The 21,325-nt window shown below is 46.3% G+C and overlaps 1 protein-coding gene across 3 annotated transcripts in view; it reads left to right on the forward strand.

Annotated features, from left to right (window-relative positions):
- NUP153 (nucleoporin 153) overlaps positions 1-21,325 on the forward strand; it is a 442,622-nt gene that overhangs the window by 368,237 nt on the left and 53,060 nt on the right. For all 3 annotated transcript variants that reach the window (XM_086965112.1, XM_086965111.1, XM_086965113.1), the window contains exons 13-16: positions 2,556-2,654; positions 2,825-2,912; positions 6,715-6,834; positions 16,610-17,230. In XM_086965112.1, coding sequence (XP_086821238.1) covers positions 2,556-2,654; positions 2,825-2,912; positions 6,715-6,834; positions 16,610-17,230 — 928 coding nt within the window. The remainder of the gene's footprint in view (positions 1-2,555; positions 2,655-2,824; positions 2,913-6,714; positions 6,835-16,609; positions 17,231-21,325) is intronic.

Here is a 21,325-nt window from a genome sequence, read left to right on the forward strand (position 1 = left end):
GGTCAGAGCATGCTCTCTGAGGTCAGAAACAATACCTCTTCTGGGCAGATGTGTTGTCACCTCCTCCAGAACAGGATGGCTAAGTAATCGGCATATCATGTCAGGATGCTTCATAGACCTCTGCCGCCTTTGATATGCAACCCCTGGTTTCTGCCAGACGTGGGAGATGCCCCATGCCCGAGACCCATTTGGCACCAGGACATGCAGGAAAATTATCTAGTCAAGAGACCTGTTCCTTATCAGGGTAGTATCACCCCTAAGGTGGGCTACCTTATGTGAACACGAAGACAAGAGTTCCACCAGCTTGGTTTTTGGTGAAATTCGGCTCAATAGGTCAGGGATTGAGTGTTTAGGGCACCCCTGATGCAAGAAACTTAATTCGATTTCAATGTATCCTGAAGAGGAGGGCAAAGAAGATCCCCAAGAGACGGAGACCTGAAGACTGCTGTGGATGTTTGGCTCCAAACCCTGCCTGCAACAGTTTCAACAATTGTGACCGAGTGACTCGTCCTCCAGCTGAGCAACTACTCAGAACCCCGGTAGACTGCCAGCCCTTTGAAAATTGGCAGCAATCTCCCTTGAAGTAGAGGAGCTACTCCCTTGCAGTGCGCAGTCGCTGAAGAAAGTCTGGTTTACCATGCTCCTGCTCTACGGCCAGCCCGAGGCAGGAGCCCCCCACCCCCACACCACCACCTTCCCGGAAGAGGTACCTGCTCTCCTGACGGTCAGATCTGTCCCCCAACCGATTGTGAGGACACAAGGACCAACCCGAGCTGCACAGCACCAATAACCGGGGTACCAGACCTGGTTAAGTCCAGTATGAACTCAAACACTGAGACAGAGGAGCCATCAAGGGACTTTGGCACTGCAGAGACCCGCTTCCAGAGAGGCCCTGCTGTCCTGATTTTGCACCCTCAACTAGCGAGACTGGCAACCGTAAGGTCCTTCGAAGCACAGCGACCAGCTGACCTATCTCTTCTGAACCAGAGTGCCCTAGTACCAACGAACTGGCTGTGCCCCCTTGCTCCCAGCCTCCTGGAGTGGTCCCAAGTCCCCCTCTGCAGCCTTTTTTTAAGTGGCCCCTTTATTTCCACTAGCGTAGCGCACAAAGCTATCAACCCGAAGCACCTGGACGCCCCAGGACAGGTAACGAGTACCTGCTGGTGGTACTTTGGACCTTGGCTTCCTATGACAAACTTTCCTTTGAAGGCCAAGGTAAACTCCATAACTTCGTCCTGTTTTTTCATTTTAAAAACTCTTAGGAAAGCCCGCCTTTTATTCCTCTTGACCTGCGGAAATCGGTAATTTCTGCACTTATGTCAAAAATTGACTATTGCATTGCAATCTTTTTTAATAATTCAGATTAGATTTTTAAATAAATTGCAGGTTCTCACATCTGCTGCTTGCCATCCCAAAATATCGGTCTGTATTTCATGCCTTGCCAAACTTTCAGTAATGGGAAACCTATTGCATTGCTAAAACCTGTTAAATCTTTATCTTGCCTCCGGATCTCATGACGTTCTTCGGCAGGCCAGTGGCCTGTAGAAGAGGGCCTAAATATTCCCCCTGCTGATACCAAGTTAGATGGATGCTGCATTTGCGCATGACTGGATGGGTGGAGGGTGTGCCAGCAAGTAGTCGAGAGATGGCCACAGCTGGCCAACGAAAAGAATAAATTGGTAATGTCCGCTCTGAGGAAACCAAGTACTGAAAGGCGGGACAGATGCACAAACGTAAACCATGAGAGAAGTGAATTTTAAAAAGCTACCCAACTAACCAACCAATTGCGGTGGGTGTGTTCAAAGTCCTTGATAGCCCCTTTACCGACTACTGCATGCCTCGCAGCGCATGCGCTGCCCATGCTCGATCTAAAAATGACTTTATATTATGTTTGGCAAGGCTCCACAGCTAATTTGAAGGCTTTCATAATATATACATCTATGGTAGTTTCTTCTCTTCCAGGACTGATTTTTACTGAATGCTGGGGATTATTCCCACAATTACTTTATGGTTTACCTGTTTATTGAAAAGGGTTTTGCCTACACAGCCCACCAGCATATCCAGAGATACTTGTAAGGCAGCTGAACACTTAACAGCTATCCAGAAGCTGAAATAAAGTCCATGGGCCCCCTTCATTGCCCTCCGGAAACAGTACTCTACCATCAGGAAAGGCAGAACAAGGTGGAAGTCCACTTCAAGCACAGAGGGTTCATCTGTATGTGGCATCGTTAATCGTTCCAGTGCCAGGCTCCAGATCCTGTAAAACTATTCCAAGGATAGGAGTATTAATTCCTTGCATCTGCTGTAGTTTTTGTACTGAGGATGAAATGTTCACATGTTTTACTGGTTTTGGTTTAAAGAATGAATACATCTTTGACGTTATTGTTGGATTATACATGGTGTCTGAGGCAATAGAAAAACCAGTCAAAGCTACCCTGTTCCTAATTTGCAAGTCATTGAGTAATACTTTATTTTGCAACTTTTCTTCTTTTTTGCTGAACGAAACTGCTTAAAAAGGCATCACTGAAGTTTGTTTTGCTTTTAACATTCTGCAGGTGCCGCCAACTAGTTCGTTAAATAGTAGTCCTGTGTTCACATTCTCTTCTCCAATTATGAAGTCTAAAGAGACAGAGGCGCCACCTCTCGGTTCACCTGTAAGTATTTGACCATACCAAACGTTTCAGTACAAGAAAAGCTTTTTGGTATTGAAATTTCCAAACTGATTTAGAAAAGAACATGTGTATCGTGTGTTTTCACTAAGATATTATTTTATCTGCGCTACTGCACTGCTCTCTTCACTGCTGTTTTTTTTTCACCTTCACAGATTGGCTTTACGTTTAGTATTCCTAGTGTGAAATCTGCAGATCCGTCCATCGCACTAAAGAAACCTGCATCAATGATAGTTAGCCCAGGTAGGTGGCATTTCCTAACTGAAGAATATGCAGATTTTAACTGAATAATTACAAAGTTGATAGCTTTATGGGCTTTTTTTGGTATTCATTGCTTTTCCATTCAGAGAGTTTGCATTGTATAAAATGCCAGTGTCTTTAAATGACCTTTTGAGAACCTGCCAGAGTTGCGGCCTGTTCATTGTAAAGGAGCACTTAGTCTAACATGTAAAGCCTGATCCAAAACTTAATTACTGAACCTGGCACTTCATGGCTTTAAGACGCTTTGGCACTGTACTTTGTCACACTTTCCAGGCAACATGGCCTTATTGTTTGCTTTTAGAAGCAGTGTGATGCCCCTACAGGTGTCATTCTAGTATTGCTGGTGCGGATTTCATACCTTTTTGCGTTCTCGCTACAAACCGCATTGTAGGTAATAATCCACTGAGTCCAGCCTTGCTCAAGAATAGATGGCTTTCAAGTCGGTCTCAGTTGCTTTGTTCTTATTGGTGTTTTTATCACTTTCTACGTTTGACCCATCAGTAGTTTTATCATTCTGTGGACATCGCCAGGATACAGGTGTGTTGGTAGTCCTCTTTCTGTGGACTTGCGCTTCCCAAGGCTCACAGTGCAGGTTTAACTTTACCCCTCATCATTCCAGACCACAGTGAGTGCAGTGGCACTATTTCATTCTTGTAAAATTCCTTTACACTGATGCTTTCTGAACTTCATCAATATTGTATGTCCTATTGTGCTGCGCTAGATTATGCAAATCTTTTTTGCACCAGTTCATTTCTGTGAGCACCCTGGCAAAACTAACCCACACATGTGAAAAGTTGGTATAATATGACCATGGCCTGCAGATATCACCTGTTAGCGCACTGTGCTCATTGTTTTACATCCAGAGCTTTGGTCTGCTCCCCATTAAGATTTATAGGCAACATGGCAGGAAAATCATATGAACTTTTAACTGGGTGTAATTTATTTTTCAAGGTCATATGTCAAGTCAATTAATTTATATAGCGCGCTACATACCCAGAGGGTCTCAAGGCGCTTGGAGAAGGGTGGGGAATTACTTGTCGAATATCCAGGTTTTAAGTTGTTTTCTGAATGCTAGGTGGTTCTGAGTGAGGCGAAGGTGAATGGGAAGTGAGTTCCAGGTTTTAGCCGCCAGGTAGGAGAAGGATCTTCCTCCCATGGTGGTTTTGTTGATGCGAGGTACAGCAGCAAGGGCTTGGTTGGAAGAGCGTAGCTGGCGGGAGGGGGTGTAAAAGGAAAGTCGTGTGTTGAGGCATTCGGGTCCAAGTTCGTAAAGTGCTTTGTGTGCGTGGGTTTGGAGGCGGAATGTTATCCTCTTATTGACAGGGAGCCAGTGGAGGTTTTTCAGGTGACCAGAAATGTGGTCTTTACGCGGGATGTCTAGTATGAGTCTGGCTGATGCGTTCTGGATGCGTTGGAGTTTTTTCTGGAGTTTTGCGGTGGTTCCGGCGTATAGGGTGTTTCCGTAGTCCAGGCGGCTTGTAACCAGTGCGTGGGTGACCGTTTTTCTAGTTTCAGTGGGGATCCAGCGAAATGTTTTTTTGAGCATGCGAAGAATGTTGAAGCAAGATGATGAAACGGCGTTGACTTGTCTGGTCATCGAGAGTGAGGAGTCCAGGATGACGCCCAGGTTTCGTGCGTGGTCCGACGGGATGGGTGCTTTTCCAAGGGCCTCTGGCCACCAAGAGTCGTCCCAGGCGGAGGGGGAGGTACCTAAGATAAGGCCTTCTGTTTTGTCTGAATTCAGTTTCAGACGGCTGTGCTTCATCCACTCGGCTACTTCTTTCATTCCTTCATGTAGGTTGGTTTTGGCGGTGTTAGGGACTTTGGTGAGTGAGAGGATCAGTTGAGTGTCATCAGCGTAGGAGATGATGTTGAGGTTGTGTTGGTCGGGTATCAAAATATGCCAGATGGTCTTGGAAGAGTGTACAGTGCCCACAATATCAGAGGACCTTAGAAAAATTACTCTTGTGATCTGTGTTCAAAGAGTGCGTACAGTTGTTATGATTCGTTGATATGAACTTGGTCAAATTTGGAGGTTCTATAACCTGCAAGGAGGCGAAAACGCCTGGACACACCCACATTAAAAAAGATATACCCACCTGTAATGTTAATTATATAATCGTGGCAAACCTTGAATTGATTAGTCTATTAGGCACATGATTCATAGTTCTTTTTAGTACTCAGTACTCAACCTTGGAAGAATAAAAGTGTGAGCAGGCCGTGGGTGGGTTTATTCCTTTCAGTTAACTGCCTAGCTGTTTGAGCGGTAGGGAGGGTTTTCCACTGGGCAGTACTCAAACCATTACAGGGAAAGACTGGGGCACACTTTAGTGTATTATTGTTTCCTGCTACCCAATGCAAATGGAGGGCTACAGTTTACACTTTCTGGGACGCTTCAGTGTGTTCGTTATCTACAATGTAACAGACCGATCTGGACTCCTCTCCCAGATATCAGTTTATGAGCACACACTTCCACATGCTAAACCGCTCAGGCCGCATTGTGTGTATCCCCTTGCTCAAAGTATCTGTAAGACTACCTGCAAGACATATCTGGTCACATCTCATGGGCATGCCTGCAGGGCTGTAGCACATGCATGGCTGTGGAATACTCATTGTGGAGCACACTATTGTGCATCATTGTCCTCTCCTGACCATAGCACTCTCGGGGCCTCATGCCAAATGTTTACACTTCTTCTAAATCGGGATCTCCTGCTTTATTTTTTGAGGGAAGCTCCCGGCTAACCACATTAACCAAGGATGTTTGATTATGTCCTCGAATAAATCAGTCCTCCCAATTCAGCCCCTCACGAGCAACAACAATGAACATGAAAGTGTTGAAAAAAATAAAAAATTGCATTTGCGGTCTCTTTTTTATACTAAATGTATTTTGAGTAGCAGACATAATTTTCCTTAGCTGCTGGTGTATAGGTGGTTGGAGCAAGAAAGCACAGACAAGCACGTCCGTCTGTACAGCCCTCAGACCACAGAGTTGAATATCTGGCAAAAACTGCTTTCTAGACAGTTAGGAAAGCAAGGCAAGATAATGTGAGAATATTCTAAAACTTTTTTATTAACAAAATAAGTTTGCGCTTTATTTGTTAATTCTTTACAGTGCTCCAAAATACAAACATATCAAAGTAAATATGTACAAAACTGAAAATATCCTATTCGTCACGTCCTCTATAACTTTGAGGTACCAGCACACTTTCGTCTTGACAGACTCGAAATGAGTGCCCAAATAGTTTGCGCCCTCATAAGTTTTAATCTCATTAAGATTTTATTGATCTGTGCAATAAATGTTTAGTAGTAAACATTGGGTGCATTAGCTCTGTATTAAGATTGTATAATCTAGCCATAAATATACAATACAAACATTGGCAATGCCATTCGGTCTCGCTTGTATGCTAGGGTGAGACTTATTAGCATTAACAGTGTTTGTTAGCTCTTTCAATACATTTAAGATGGGCGGACAAACCACTTACAGATCTTCCATCAAGGTCCAAGTTGCGAGTCTACATGCTTTCTGGTTGGAATTATATATAGTCTATGGTGCATTTCTTCAGTCAGCTTTAAATTAGCTAGTGCCAGTCTTGTAAAGGCACATCTACACTTGTAATGTGGGAGAACTTCTACCCATTACCATGATTTTCCATCAACCAGTAAAGAGTTGTAGCTCCGTTTTTGTATGGTAGTGTCATTTAGATAGTAAGAAGTCACTTTAGAATGTACACTTGAAAAATCCGAACTATTATTTTCTTTTAACAATGTTTTTGTTTATTTTCAGCTAAGGATGCTGTATTAAATAGTACTAGTAGTAAGAATGACGAGGAGCAATACGCGGGCCCGTTTAAACCTGCAAAAACCTTAAAAGAAGGGAGTGTGCTGGATATTCTGAAGAGCCCTGGTAAATATTTACATAAACACAGGAACATTTGCCTAATGTTATGTTTAGTGGTTGCAGTGAAGACTATAAATCATGGATACACAATTCACTTATTTGTTTCAATTTTAATGTATTTGTAGTGTTAGTTTGCAGCTCTTTGGCTTCTTTGAGTTAAAACATTGATTCTGCATTGTTAAATCAACTTCTGGTAGTAATTTTATCATTTGCTTACGAATTTATAAAACGAAAATGTAATCCTCTGCTAAGTGTATTCCCATGCAACATTTCCTCTTAGTTTATGAAGCAGGCGATAATGCACAATTTATTACACCCTTGCGTTGCCCAAACAACCTGTTGAAACATATTAAGGGAATTCCTTTAAATAAGCTTCAGTTGTCGCCTTCAATCCAAAAAATCTTTACGGTCTGAATTTCCCATTGGAACCTCCTGTAGAACCTCTCCAACGGATCGTGATGTCTTTTGGCAGCAATGTACTTACATGGTTGAGGGGGGAAACGCGCCATTGATACAACCCCCTTTAAACTATTTCATAATTAAATTAAGTTGCACCATGCTCGAAATAATTTGCAATAATATGGTGGCCTGAGCTCGTCTTTGAAAATCCAGATTTTTAGTAAGTATGTTGGGGCTCTTTGAACTTCACCAGGCCTTTGCTTCGAGTCCCATGGGTCTGGTCCTGAAATGGGGTTGTTTAGGGTTAAATAAAATCACACATCTAAATTGTGGCCCTTTTACATTCGCAAGGCACATTTTATGAACTGCTCTGCTCTAAGCACTCGAGAGCTGTCATCATAGGCTTTAACAACAAGGGGTGGTGATGGACAGAGTTTCTGAATTAAGCAGAATACTCTCACCCAGTCAAGAGATCAGGGCTAGATCCAACACCGTTTTTTAGCTCACTGCACCATCCCAGCTCAGAACCTGGCTATATGCAAATTAGTCTGTTCCTGTCACAGTGCATGATGGGAACAGGGCAAACCAAACTACCAAGCCAATTCTTACACTGGGAAGGAAACAAGCTACCGGGGAGCGGTTTCTGGCATTTCAGCCGTCATCGGCCCGGCTTGCTTGAATCCTGATGGTGCAATGAGCAAGGGACTCACATCTGAGTATACTCTTCCTCACGGCACCATCCGGATTCAAGCAAGCCGGGCCGAAGACGGCTGAAATGCCAGAAACCGGTCCCCGGTAGCTTGTCTCCTTTCTGGTGAAGAATTGGCTTGGTAGTTTAGTATGCCCTGTTCCCATGATGCACTGGGCCAGGGACAGACTGATTTGCATATAGCCAGGTTCTGAGCTGGGATGGTGCAGTGAGATAAATAACGGTGATGGATCAAGCCCTGATCTTTGGACTGGGTAAGAGTGGTCTGCTTAATTCAGACACTCTGTTCATCACCACCCCCTTTTCTGAATCGTCATCATAGGCTGGCCTCTATGGGTCCCTACAAGGCTCTTCAGGCACTGCTTAAGGGTCACGTAAATTGTGATATATGCTTCCGATTGGGAGTGTGTTCTGATGCCAGCTTCAGGCAGCTTTCCTTCCTTGTGGCAGAATGTAAATGCTTAACACCCACAGACTAGAGACCTATGTTCGAGGCATGTGGGCTGCTGAATTCATATCTGTGCATAGATCGCCACCTAGTGTTGGGTCCGGATGATTGCACATTGTTGTCCTGGAAGAGTCTTCGAAGTATCACGAGATAGGTGGCTCCTCCCCTGGACTACAGTGCGCATGGGCATCGCCTCCATCCCCAGATTGTTTTTTTCCGCCATTGGGTTCGGATGTGTTTAGGTTCCCTCTGTCGGAACCGATAGTTGTTCAACTTAGACTCGAGACCAAAAGGTCTTTAGGCTGGGTGTCGGTATAGTTGCGTACGGGTTTTCTTTCTGACTCTCAGCTCCGATCTCTTGCTGCCCTTCCACGTGCTTTCGACGCGGACGGGCCTACACTACACTCTTGCTATGGAGCGAACTCCGTTTAAGAAGTGTCCGGTGTGTAACTCTAAATATTCACACCTCGACGTGCACCCTGTGTGCAATACCTGCTTGTCGCCGGATCACCGCGAAGACACCTGCATGGCGTGTTCGAAGTTCCGGAGCAAGAAGACTTTAAAGATTCGTCGGGCCAATAGGCTCCAGGCTAAGTTATCGGCTACGGCGCCCCCACCAGATGACATTTTCCAGGAATCTGTCGAGGGAGAAGACGACGTGCAAGGTTCGGACTCTAATCCCGCATCCGAAGGGGAAACCTACGACGAGGGTGCGGAGAACTTTGACGAAGTCACCGACGAGGTAGGGGACGACGATCAGGCTTTTGCCACTATGGGTGATAGCTCGGAGGAGGAGCATCCCCAACCAGACTCTGGGGTTATCACCCCTCCTACGGCCCAGGTCGAGGGATCGCCTTCGGGCCTTACCCAAGATCTAACTATGAGTCCTACGTCCCCGCCTCCGGGCCCGGTCACGGACATTTATGACCCATCACTTACGTCGAAGAAAACGAAAGTGAAGTCAACTGGTCACGCACCCTCGGATGCGAAACCGAAAGTGAAAGTTGCGCTGGTGAAGAAGGTTCTGGAGGCGTCAACTTCCAAGAAAACCAAAATGGCCGACTCGAAGAGCCACGCCAAGATGGCCGACCCGAAGTCCTCGGGGTCGGTGCCGAAGGCGAAATCGTCCGACGCGGCTGCGTCGGCTCCGAAAGGGGTTGTGGACCCGAAGTCGGCTCCGAAGAAGCGTCTGGGCGACGACGCGCATGGCCATGGGGCGTCGGCCCCGAAGAAGGCGCATGTGGGTGATCGGGCTCTCGATGCCGAAAAGTCGCTCGAGCCGGTCAAGCCCTCTCCGGCCTTGACGAAGAAGGTGGCGGAATCCTTGCAGCGGATTCGAAAGGACACTGTGGCGCCAAAGCCCACGCCTAAGCCTGCGAAGGAGCAGACGCCTATCCGTTTCACCTTTCCTCCCAAGTCGGCGCCGAAGGCCTTCGCGCCGAAACAGAGTGGACCCTCGAAGGAGGTATTGGCACCTAAAGCGGCCTTGGTGGTGTCGAAGCTTCGACTCCAACCGCTTGCTGAAGAGGAACGTCGTGAGGTAACCATCGACGCCAACACCGGAAAACTGTCGCTCCTCAAAAGGAAGATCACGACGGAGCCGGCGTTGGAACATTTTAAGATCCCTCTCAAAAACAAAAGGGACTCCGAGGGCTCTTCGGCTTTGGTGGAACCTGTGTCCCCACAAACCCTGGGGTACTCGCCGACGCATTCCGCCGCAGCCGGTGCGGACGAGGAGGATGCCGAGTACGACTATCCGGCGTACTCGGATCCGGAGGAGGAGCACGTTCCGTGGTCCGCCGGAGGCGACCTGGAGGACCCGCAGGCGGGTCAGGACGCTCAACTTTTTGCGGCCAAGACGTCCCCGACTGAGGATTCGACGGCCTTCAATGCTCTGGTAGAGCGAGCTGCTGCTAACCACGACGTCGAGCTGCACTCGGACCCCGTGGATGTGGACTTCTTATTCGACACCTTCTCGGTAGCCGAAAAGTCAGTCAAAACGCTACCGATGCTGAAGGGGGTGCTTAAACATGCAACGGAGGTTTTCAAGGAGCCCACCCGAGCGCGTGTGGTCAACCCTCGCATCGACAGGAAATATAAGGCAGCGCCCACGGATCCTACATATATCAAGGGACACTTGCCATTGGACTCCCTGGTCGTTTCCAACGCTCGGAAGAGGGCGAACTCTCAAACTACTGGTGACGCTCCTCCCCCAGACACAGGGCCGTTTCGAGGTGTTTTGCCGCCCTAGGCGAGAATTGAAAAATGCCGCCCCCTCCCTTTTACTACGATCTCTATCCCCCCCGTCATCCAGGCTAGAGGAATTATTCCATGTACCTGGAGAACACTGTATAGGCAGCAGACGCTACTACATACATTTCCTCTCTCAGCATCATTGTAGATGAACCAGCCAGAGCGAACCCTTCCCAGCTCTGGTAGAAGGTCGAATCATGTGAGATCTCCAGGGACACCGTTCTGCCCACCCTTTGCACCAATCACTACTCTCTAAGCCCTATTGGTTCAATATCTCCATGTCTACCTTATTTTATTTATTAGGTCTGGCTAAACGCAGCAGCTTCGGAAAGACCTATTGTAGCCAAGTCTACAAAATATCCACAGAGTAGCCCGGAGAATTTCCCTCTCCTACCTCTTGCTACTGGATGTTTAATGCACCACTTCTGCTTCCATTGCAATGCAGGACGGATTATTGTACATCTCAAAAGCACAGGGAATTCTTGCACATTATGTTTTTCATTTTATGTGTGCATTGCATACAGAAAGAAAATCGTTTTTTTTCTGTGCATCAGGCTTCTTTGCTCTATTCTGTCAGGAAATGTGCATGAGTCATACACACACATATTTTCAAAAACTTCTATCCAAACAGCCCAGGAATCTAAAATATAATAGCATTGGCTAAACAAATAGGTCTGGCATTGCATGAAGCACAGGCACTCACACATACAGTTTAAATAATTTGCACATTAACATCAGTTCCATTGGCTTTGCCAAAGCTTGTTGCTCAGAGGCTCGCTATCTTCTTTTTATTTTTTTCGGATGCCTCCACGCACGTCTTTAGTGCCAGCTAGGAGCAGCTTCGCCTTATTGCCTCCATGTTTCCATTCCTGGCTTTTGTTTTAAAAAGTATAATCAGGGTTAGGGCCTGCTGCTGCAACAAACAAATGAAACCCATGCCAACAACAATATCCCTCACAGTTGTGCGCCCGTCTATGGGGCCGTGAGGACCGAGATGAGTTCATAGACTCACTCACAGGCCTCTTTTAAAATTACAAGTAAGGACTCATTACAAATATTTTGCATGCTCGCAGTCACATGCAGCAGGCCTGAATGATGATGTTCTAACTTCTTACTCACTTGTGGTCACATCCACACGCAAGTCCGCTCTAGCAGAACAGACCCTGGAATGGGATATACAGTTTGCAGGCTCCGAGGCTCGTGGTGCACTGCTGGCTCGTGGTCCTGCTGCTGCCTGCATGTTTTTTGCCGCCCCCCACCTTTTTGCCGCCCTAGGCGGCTGCCTAGTCCTGCCTAATGGCAGAAACGGCCCTGCCCAGACAAAGAGTCCAAGATCTTTGAGGCCTCGGGCAAACTGATTGCTGCACAGGCAGCTAATATCTGGAGAATATCTAACACCCAAGCCTTACTTGCACGTTATGATAGGGCCCATTATGACACATTAGAGGCCATACTGCAACACTTGCCTGACCAATACAAGGAGGCAGGGGAGATGCTGATTCAGGAGGGTAAACTCATTACGAATGCATCCATCAAATGTGCACTGGATGTGGCAGACACAGCCTCCAGGGCTATCAATACTAGTGTGCTGCTTAGACGCCATGCCTGGCTTAGAATTTCGGGGTTCAAACCCGACATCCAAACTACGATACTGAATCAGACAGTGAATCCTGACCACCTGTTTGGCCCTGAGGTGGATGCCACACTGGAAAAAATGAAAAAAGATACGGAAACTGCCAAGTCCATGGGGGCTTTACAAAGTCAGCAGTTTCGGAGTGGTTCCTTTCGCCGCTCAAACTCCAGAGGCACCTCAAGGGGACAAGCATCCCAGTCCACACAATATTACAAGAATAACACCCAAGCCTCGTATAACAACAAAAATAGAGGTGGTTACAGAGGCAATAATGTCAAGGGCAGGGGACGTGGCAACAATAGCTCCAGGTCCACCGCCACCAACAAACAGTGACGTCTTGTCACTGCCCCCCGGCCATGCAACACCGGTCGGGGGGAGACTCCAGCAGTTCCTGACGGCGTGGAAGTCCATCACCACGGACAGGTGGGTGAGGTCTATTATCCAGTACGGGTACTGTCTAGAGCTTACGTCCATTCCACCGGACATACCCCCAAGGAGCTGTCCTATGTCAGGCGAGCACTTGACCTTGTTGCAGCAAGAAGTTCTAGTCATGCTGCAAAAAGGGGCGATAGAGCTCGTTCCATTGCAAGAGCGGGGAACAGGGGTTTACTCCCTGTATTTTCTGATTCCCAAGAAGGACGGATCCCTCAGGCCGATCCTGGACCTCAGGCCCCTGAACTGGTACATCCTCTCGGAGCACTTCCATATGCTCACGTTGCAGCAGGTGCTTCCCCTGCTTCAACAGGGGGACTTCCTGGCTACGCTGGATCTGAAAGATGCCTATTTTCATATCCCCCTGCATCCTTCCCACAGGAAGTACCTCAGATTCACGATCTTAGACCAGCATTACCAGTTCAAGGTTCTGCCGTTCGGGGTCACCACAGCACCAAGAGTGTTTACCAAGTGCCTAGCGACTGTGGCAGCGCATCTCCGTCGCCAGCACGTCCACTTCTTTCCCTACCTGGACGACTGGCTCATTCAAGCAAGGACAGAACAGCAGTGCGTCGACCACGTGTCACGCACCATTCATCTCCTGCACGATCTGGGATTCTCTCTGAACTACCCAAAGTCCCATCTCCAGCCCGCCCACGTGCGACAGTACCTGGGCGCGACAATCAACACTCTGGCAGCCACCGCGCAGCCAAATTCAGTGAGAATCGCCAGTATCCAGGCGCTGATCCAACGATTCAGACCCCAACACTCGCTTCCAGCGAAGGTGTTCATGCAGTTGATAGGCATGATGGCCTCCTGCATCTCCATTGTCCCGCACGCGAGACTACATATGCGTCCGCTTCAGGAGTGCCTTGCACGTCAGTGGACTCAGGCTCATGGGCAACTGACAGACCTAGTGTTGGTGAGCGGTCGGGCATACAACTCTCTGCATTGGTGGAATCCACACAACCTTTGCAAGGGCCGACCATTCCAAGAGCCTGTCCCACAGATTATCCTGACGACGGACGCCTCTCTCCAGGGATGGGGAGCGCATGTACTCCATTACACTGTGCAGGAACTAAGGACACTACAGCAAAGGAAGATGCACATCAATGTGTTGGAACTGATGGCAATCTTCATGGCCTTGAAGGCGTTCAAAGTACATCTGTGCAACAAAGTCGTGTTGATCCGGACGGACAACATGACGGCCATGTACTACATCCAGAAGCAGGGAGGCACACACTCTCCACAGCTGTCTCATCTGGCTCAGAGCATGTGGAAGTGGGCCATTCAGAGGAACATCTTCCTCATGGCAGAGCATCTCCCGGGCAAGGACAATCAAATGGCGGATCTGCTCAGCAGGCACAGCCATCAGATGCACGAGTGGGAGATACATCCATCAGTACTCCAACCGTACTTCCAAAGGTGGGGTCATCCAGAGATAGACCTGTTCGCCACAAAGGAGAACGCAAAATGCCAAAGCTTCGCCGCCAGATTCCCACACCCCCAATCACAGGGCAATGCGATGTGGATGAACTGGTCAGGCAAATTTGCGTACGCTTTTCCCCCAGCACCTCTGATACCGCTGGTGGCACGCAAGCTCAGGCAGCACTCAATGACTCTCATCCTAGTTGCTCCAACGTGGGCTCGCCAACCATGGTACACCACGTTTCTGGAACTGTCCGTGGTACCGCATCAAAGGCTTCATCTCACTCCCAGCCTTCTGACGCAGAGCCATGGCGACATTCAGCACCCAGATCCGCAACAGCTCAACCTGGCGATCTGGCTCCTGAAGTCCTAGAGTTTGGCTACCTCAATCTTCCTCCCGATTGCATGAACATCATTCGGGAGGCAAGGAAGCCCACTACCAGAGCTTGTTATGTGGCTAAATGGAAGAGGTTTGTCATCTACTGTGCTAACCACAATATCGACCCGCTAGATGCTTCCATTCAAAACATCATTTGCTATCTCTTCCACCTGTACCAATGCAATCTGGCGTACTCTTCCATCCGCATTCACCTGTCTGCTATGGCAGCATACCTCCAGAATAGACAACACCTGTCGCTCTTCAGGGTCCCTGCTATCAAGGCCTTTCTGGAAGGACTCAAAAGGGTCATTCCACCAAGGACCCCACCAGCTCCAGAATGGAACCTCAATGTGGTTCTTACGAGGCTGATGGGTCCTCCCTTTGAGCCACTGCACTCTTGTGAGCTTCAGTTTCTGACTTGGAAGGTTGCGTTCTTAGTAGGTATTACTTCGCTACGGAGGGTTAGCGAGCTGCAGGCGCTCACCATCCAAGAACCTTTCTTCCAGGTACATGCTAACAGGGTGGTGCTACGCACTAACCCTAAATTCCTGCCCAAAGTGGTATCCCAATTCCACTTAAACCAGACAATTGAATTGCCGGTGTTTTTCCAAAACCCAGATACACTGGCGGAGCGCATGCTCCACACCCTTGATGTCAAGAGGGCCTTGATGTATTATGTAGACAGGACAAAAGATTTTCGCAAAACCAAGCAGCTTTTTGTTGCTTTTGCCACTCACCACAAGGGGAACGCTATCTCTAAAGCAGGGATTGCTAGGTGGATAGTGAAGTGCATTCAGATCTGTTACGCTAAAGCTAAGCGCACTCTCACTATCCCACCAAGGGCCCACTCCACCAGGAAGTTGGGGGCCTCTATGGCTTTCCTAGGTAACATTCCCTTAGAAGATATCTGTAGAGCAGCCACATGGTCTACCACACATACTTTCACTAAACACTACTGTGTAGACGTGCATTCCAAACAGGCAGCTGTTGGTCAGGCTGTTCTAAAAACGCTTTTTCAGACTGCTGCAGCTGGCACGGGCGGCCGCTGTTAATGGAGGGACTGCTATGTATTCTATGCACAGATATGAATTCAGCAGCCCACATGCCTCGAACTGCAAATGCTACTTACCAGTATGCATCTGTTCTTGGCATGTAGGGCTGCTGACATTCATATCGCCCACCCTCCTCCCCGGCGCCTGTAGCAGCTGCAGAATTCATTCATTTACATACATATGCTCATAGCATGGTCATCACTCACATTCTTCACTCCATCTCTGCCAATGGCTAAAAACAATCTGGGGATGGAGGCGATGCCCATGCGCACTGTAGTCCAGGGGAGGAGCCACCTATCTCGTGATACTTCGAAGACTCTTCCAGGACAACAATGTGCAATCATCCGGACCCAACACTAGGTGGCGATCTATGCACAGATATGAATGTCAGCAGCCCTACATGCCAAGAACAGATGCATACTGGTAAGTAGCATTTGCATTTCAGCCTCAGATGTGCCAAATTTGTTTTGCCCTTTTAAACTTGGTCTATAAAAACATGAATCCTTTAACAATGAAGAAAAGATTTTTTTTTTTAACTGTTTTGAGAGAAAAAAACGTTTGATTTCCTGATTAAACGTGTCAAATTATTTGCTAGCTTTCATTGGCATATCCGGCCAGTTAATCTGGCCACGTACCAAAACTGTATACACTGCAACTTTTGTTTCCCATTGTTGCTATGTCATAGGATGAACACATGGATTTCAAAAACCTGTTAGTCATGCTAATGGCTCTAATTCAGAGACATACGTAATATTCGTTTTTCTCTTTGCAGAGCTGACCTACCACTCTGCTTAGCGTTAACTTGGTAGTTTAGGAATTTCACAGTGAATAATCAGTGAGTAAATGCCTTCATGCCTTAATTGGCTTTTTAATACATTGGGATTTGTATTTTCTTCCTAACTTGGTTTGTGCAAATGACTAAAGTTCTATTAATATATTCATAAAACTGGTTGTCACAAAATGCTCTACTTGAAATCATTTTAAGCAACCAATCATTGATATGTGCATGACTTGTATTTTAACATTGATTTTTCTGGCTTTACTGCAGGGTTTGCTTCCCCTAAAACCTCAGCCACGTCATCTTCATTACCTGTGACAAACACTTTGACTCTCACGAGACCTGGAATAAGCACTTTTTCCACTGGTGGAATGACATTTGGTGAAACCTCTAAACAGGACACACTTTGGCAGTGTGATGCCTGCTTTGTACAAAACAAGTTCACAGAAAACAAATGCAAAGCTTGCTCAGCTGCTAAAGCTTCTACACTAGATAATGCCAAGCAAACTGTGACCTCGACTTCCAGCAGCACAACAAAAATCGCACCAGCGACAATAGGAACTTCTGGGTTTGGAGACAAATTTAAACCAGCGGCTGGGGCTTGGGATTGTGACACGTGTTTGGTACAGAACAAACCAGAAACGACTAAATGTGTGGCCTGTGAAACACCAAAGCCTGGGACTGGTGTGAAGCCTGCCCTAACATTGCCAGCACACACCAAGGCCCTAGCTGCAGTGGCTTCTTCACCCAGCAGCTTCCCTCAACCCACAAACCTGGTGGGGTTTGGAGACAAATTCAAAAGGCCCCCAGGTTCTTGGGACTGTACTGTGTGCCTTGTGCAGAATAAGGCTGAAGATAGCAAGTGTGTATCCTGTCTTTCCCAAAAGCCAGGTAAACCTGTCTCTTGTGATCTTTTCTTTGTCCTATTATTGTTTCTTTGGTAAATGCATGTGCCGTTTGTTGGTCTCAAATAAGTGGGTGTAAAGGCCCAAACCATGTATGAAGTTATCGCAGGCCAAGAATGATTTCCACCTTCAGCAAGGTAAACAAATTGAATATTTTTTTGGCATATCTGTATCAGTGGTTGATGTAGGCACGATCTTTTATGCTGATGGTTTTTTTCTTTGTGTGAGGCATCTATTATATTAATGGAATGCTTCTTCGAACTAGTGGGTGCTGTGGCATGCAGAGGTGATCTTACATTTTTGGCCTTGTTAGGGTTTTCTAATTTAAAATGTATTGCACGTCGCACTTGAAGGAAAGTGCCTAGTTACTCCATTTCCTACACGTTTCCTTTGGAACGAAAGAATTGAAAATATTTTGTATTCATTATTTTTGTGGTTACTTAGAAAAGTCTTTGTCTTTAGACGAGCATCAGTTTAAAAAAGATTCTTTGAAAGGTATTCTGGGATCCCCGACATAGTTTGAAATACTTAGTATCTGGTCTACAAAGCCTTTAATTGGGGGTGGCGAGCTGAGGGGGTGGGGGTTAAAATGTGCGGCTCTGAGGGCCACATTGACTGGTTGCCCACTGCTGACTCCATACTGCCAAAACTATTTGAATGATACTGGATTCCCCACAAATAACTTGATACTATTAATTGTTGGTGGTGGATGTGCAAATACTATTTTGTGAAGGGTTAAAAACAACATTTTAAGGGCTTGGAGAAGGGGCCGCACCCTAACAGATTAAGAAGAAATATATATATTCCACTCCGAATATGTTAATGGTAAAATAATGCTGTCTGGTCGAATTTAAAGCTCATTTGACAAGGTTGTAAAATTGCCTTTTTAAGCATGTTGAATCAACATTAGTCGAAATATAGGGCTTAAAAAAATCACCTCTGTTAATTGGAGAGTCTCCCATTTCCCATATAACTCGCCTGCTCTGATTATCTAACAGTATGCCTAGCCTCCGCACAGTCATAGAGTTTTTAAATATCCTGTTAGATCACCCCAAAATCCTTTTGCTCTGTGCCAGGCTCTCATTTGCTTTGTCCAGTTTGGCCCTAATGTGACCTTTTTAGATCTTACTGGCTCACTTGTCTGGATTGTTTATTGCTGCCAGTCCTTTAAAATTCACACAAAGCAGGTTTTGGCCTCATTCAGAGGAGTATTACTATTTCACCTTATATTATTGGCTCGTTGATGTATGTCTGCCTTCCAGTAAGTGCTCTGATTGAAATGTATGAGGGGCTTTTATATCTGAAAAGAACACTGCCATCATGCTGCTTGTTACATTCAGTTCTTCATTTCTTATGCATTTTATGCAGAAAGTAATCCTTTATTTGCTGTATTTCAGAATTGGCAAAGCCAGTAGGACACAGTTTGGCTTGATAAACCAGCATATGTTCACGTAAGCAGCATTTGTTAAGCTGTGTACAGATCTCTTGACACTTTAACGCCAAGTGCTAAGGTTGCCCCCTCCACACCTCCTCATGCTGAGCCCTTACTTTGGGTCTGACCTGTATGCAGCGTTAGCTGGCTCCACAGCCGCTCGTGTTTTCCGAAAAATACATACATAGGCTTTTGGTGCACCACCTTAATCCATTAATATGTTCAAATGCCATTTACATTTTGCTTCCACACGCCACAGCCTACAGTATTGGGGTAAGGAGTCTGTCCACTTCAGCTACCTGTATCCAATTACATATAGTGCCCGGGCGGAAAGGCATTTGCTCCCTGGTGCACATGTAGCGCCAGTGCTACCTTCCGAGGGCGTTCCCTCATTTGCATGGGAGGGTATGAACCCAAGCAAATAAGGGAATCATTTTGCCTCTGTACCATTACTATATTGCTATCATAGAGGCAAACCTGCACCGTGTACCGAAAGTGCTCCACAAAAAGGTGGCACACTGTCAGTGCACCCCTTTAGGTCAGTCCTCTGGAAGGCAGTAAAGTGGGTCCTAAGAACTCTTAGACATTCCCTGTAGCTGGGTGCACTCACTCACTGCACCCGCCTGTAGGGGGAATTGCTAACCCCTGATTAAAGTGCAAGGTGGTTGCCGCCTGCACCTAGGAAGATGGAGGATCTTTGAAGCAGCCGCTCTGTATTTCACTGAGCTAGTTCACAGCTGCCCTCGCTGTAGCGCATTCATTGTAATAGAGCACTGTCCCAATTTGTGCCTGGTGCACCTGTGTGAAGTACATTGTGGTGCAACCAAGTACATTGTGGTGCATCCAAGGACAGTGCACCCTATATATGATATCAAGCCTGCTCTTTTCACTAAATGATAGCAGATTCCTCTTGCACATGTATAGGCCCACCTAGAAAGTAGTCTGTCACTGCCAGGTTGGTAGGCCAATATTTGTTTCACTTAATTTAGAGAGTAAATTGTCACAAATGGGCTACTACTGTCTCTGCATATCTCACTAAAAGAATGGAGCCCCACTTATCGCCCACAAGAGGAAAGTCTCCCAAAACTCAACAAAGAAACCAAGTTTTTCCTTTCAAATTGTTTTTCAATGATAAAATGTTGTGTATTTGGGCACCAGCTCGACTGGTATCCAGGGATACCTACAAGCCTCAGATGTTGCTCAAAACTAGACCCCAAGGAGAGCCTAGGGTTGTGTGAGTTGTGCGAGTTGTGCAAATCCCTCATGCCCTGCAAGCTAAATTCAGACTTTTCTCACATTTGTTTGGGAAAGCTCCATAATCTGCAGGCATCCACAACATTCCTAGCACCCAGCCTCCAATACTTCTGATTACAAAAAAAGTGCCTCACTTGTGTGGCTTGGCCTACCGCCCACTGCAGGAACGGTTTCAAACTGTGGCTATTTGAAGTCTGTGTACTATGAATGTGGTTTTTGCATGGTGATTGGTTTGTTTCGTTATTGTTACAAGCAGTAGGCCCACCCATACATGTGTGATATGGTTTTCATCAGGAGAAGTATGGAAAGGCAGGTTGGTAAGACTTTAGTCATTTATTGTATGTTAGTGAGCTTCTCTGTCACAAAGGTGTGAAATTTGAATATTCACCCATACTGTGACTATTGCATAGCAGTCTAGTTAAGAAACCCTGTAACGTTGGCTTCTCTATGTGCTGGCTGAGCCTGGGCCCAAATACTCTAGTAACACCTCATTGAATGCTTTTGTGTTTAGTCTCGAACTTTCGTCCCACACACAGAACGCACATGCACAAATAATTGTAGTCCGGAGAATTAATCTGTAACTTTCTTCATTGACAAGCAACATGCATCAGAGATCACATTTCCACTAATAATGCACTCATGATATTCTTGCACTTCATTGTGGTTTATTCTTGACTGGGGGATATAATTTGTGTGGGAAGTGAAACAGTAACCCATAGTGGACATGTGATATTAACTGATCCTTCCATCTAGCACTGGAGAGCCTCATTTTGAGGTGTCTGATAATTGTATAGCATATAAATGCCTACCACAAGCGTGGAGAATTTACAGGGAGACCTGTATGTATGGTTCGAGAAGTTAGTGTGATATGACCTCTGTCGGTAGTAGTGGGGTTATGTGCACTACTTCTATGACTGTCTTTTATATGCAGGAAATCTCTATGAAAACAGACCGGCAATGTGACTGCCAAAAATGAAGTTGACAGCTGCTAAGTCTAACTCACTGTGTACTAGTTAATAGGGTAGAGTCTGAGGATATACTGTGAACCACTGCTTGAGGTGTGTGAGCATATCCACATTTGAAAACTGTGGTAAAATTCCTTGGACACAGTTTCTTAAAATCTCTAAAAGTATTTCCAGAAAAACTGAGCACTTGCTGCAAAGTGTAATCCATCAATACGTGGAGCGCGTCCCTTTCGCTTTCGGCATGAATAAAATTCACTTGTACTATGTTAAACGAAACATCTGCCTTGTTTTGACGAAGTTTGAAGGTAGCAAGGAGGCCACAAGTAAGAACTGTTGTGTACCTATTTACTAGAGTCAGTGTAGAGACAATGGGTCAAATGTCAGTTAGGAAGAAAAACAAGAATGGAAATTGGTAATTCTTTGGGTGAGA

Source organism: Lissotriton vulgaris, chromosome 4_1, assembly GCF_964263255.1.
Source record: "Lissotriton vulgaris chromosome 4_1, aLisVul1.2, whole genome shotgun sequence".
In the NCBI taxonomy this organism is placed as follows: domain Eukaryota; kingdom Metazoa; phylum Chordata; class Amphibia; order Caudata; family Salamandridae; genus Lissotriton; species Lissotriton vulgaris.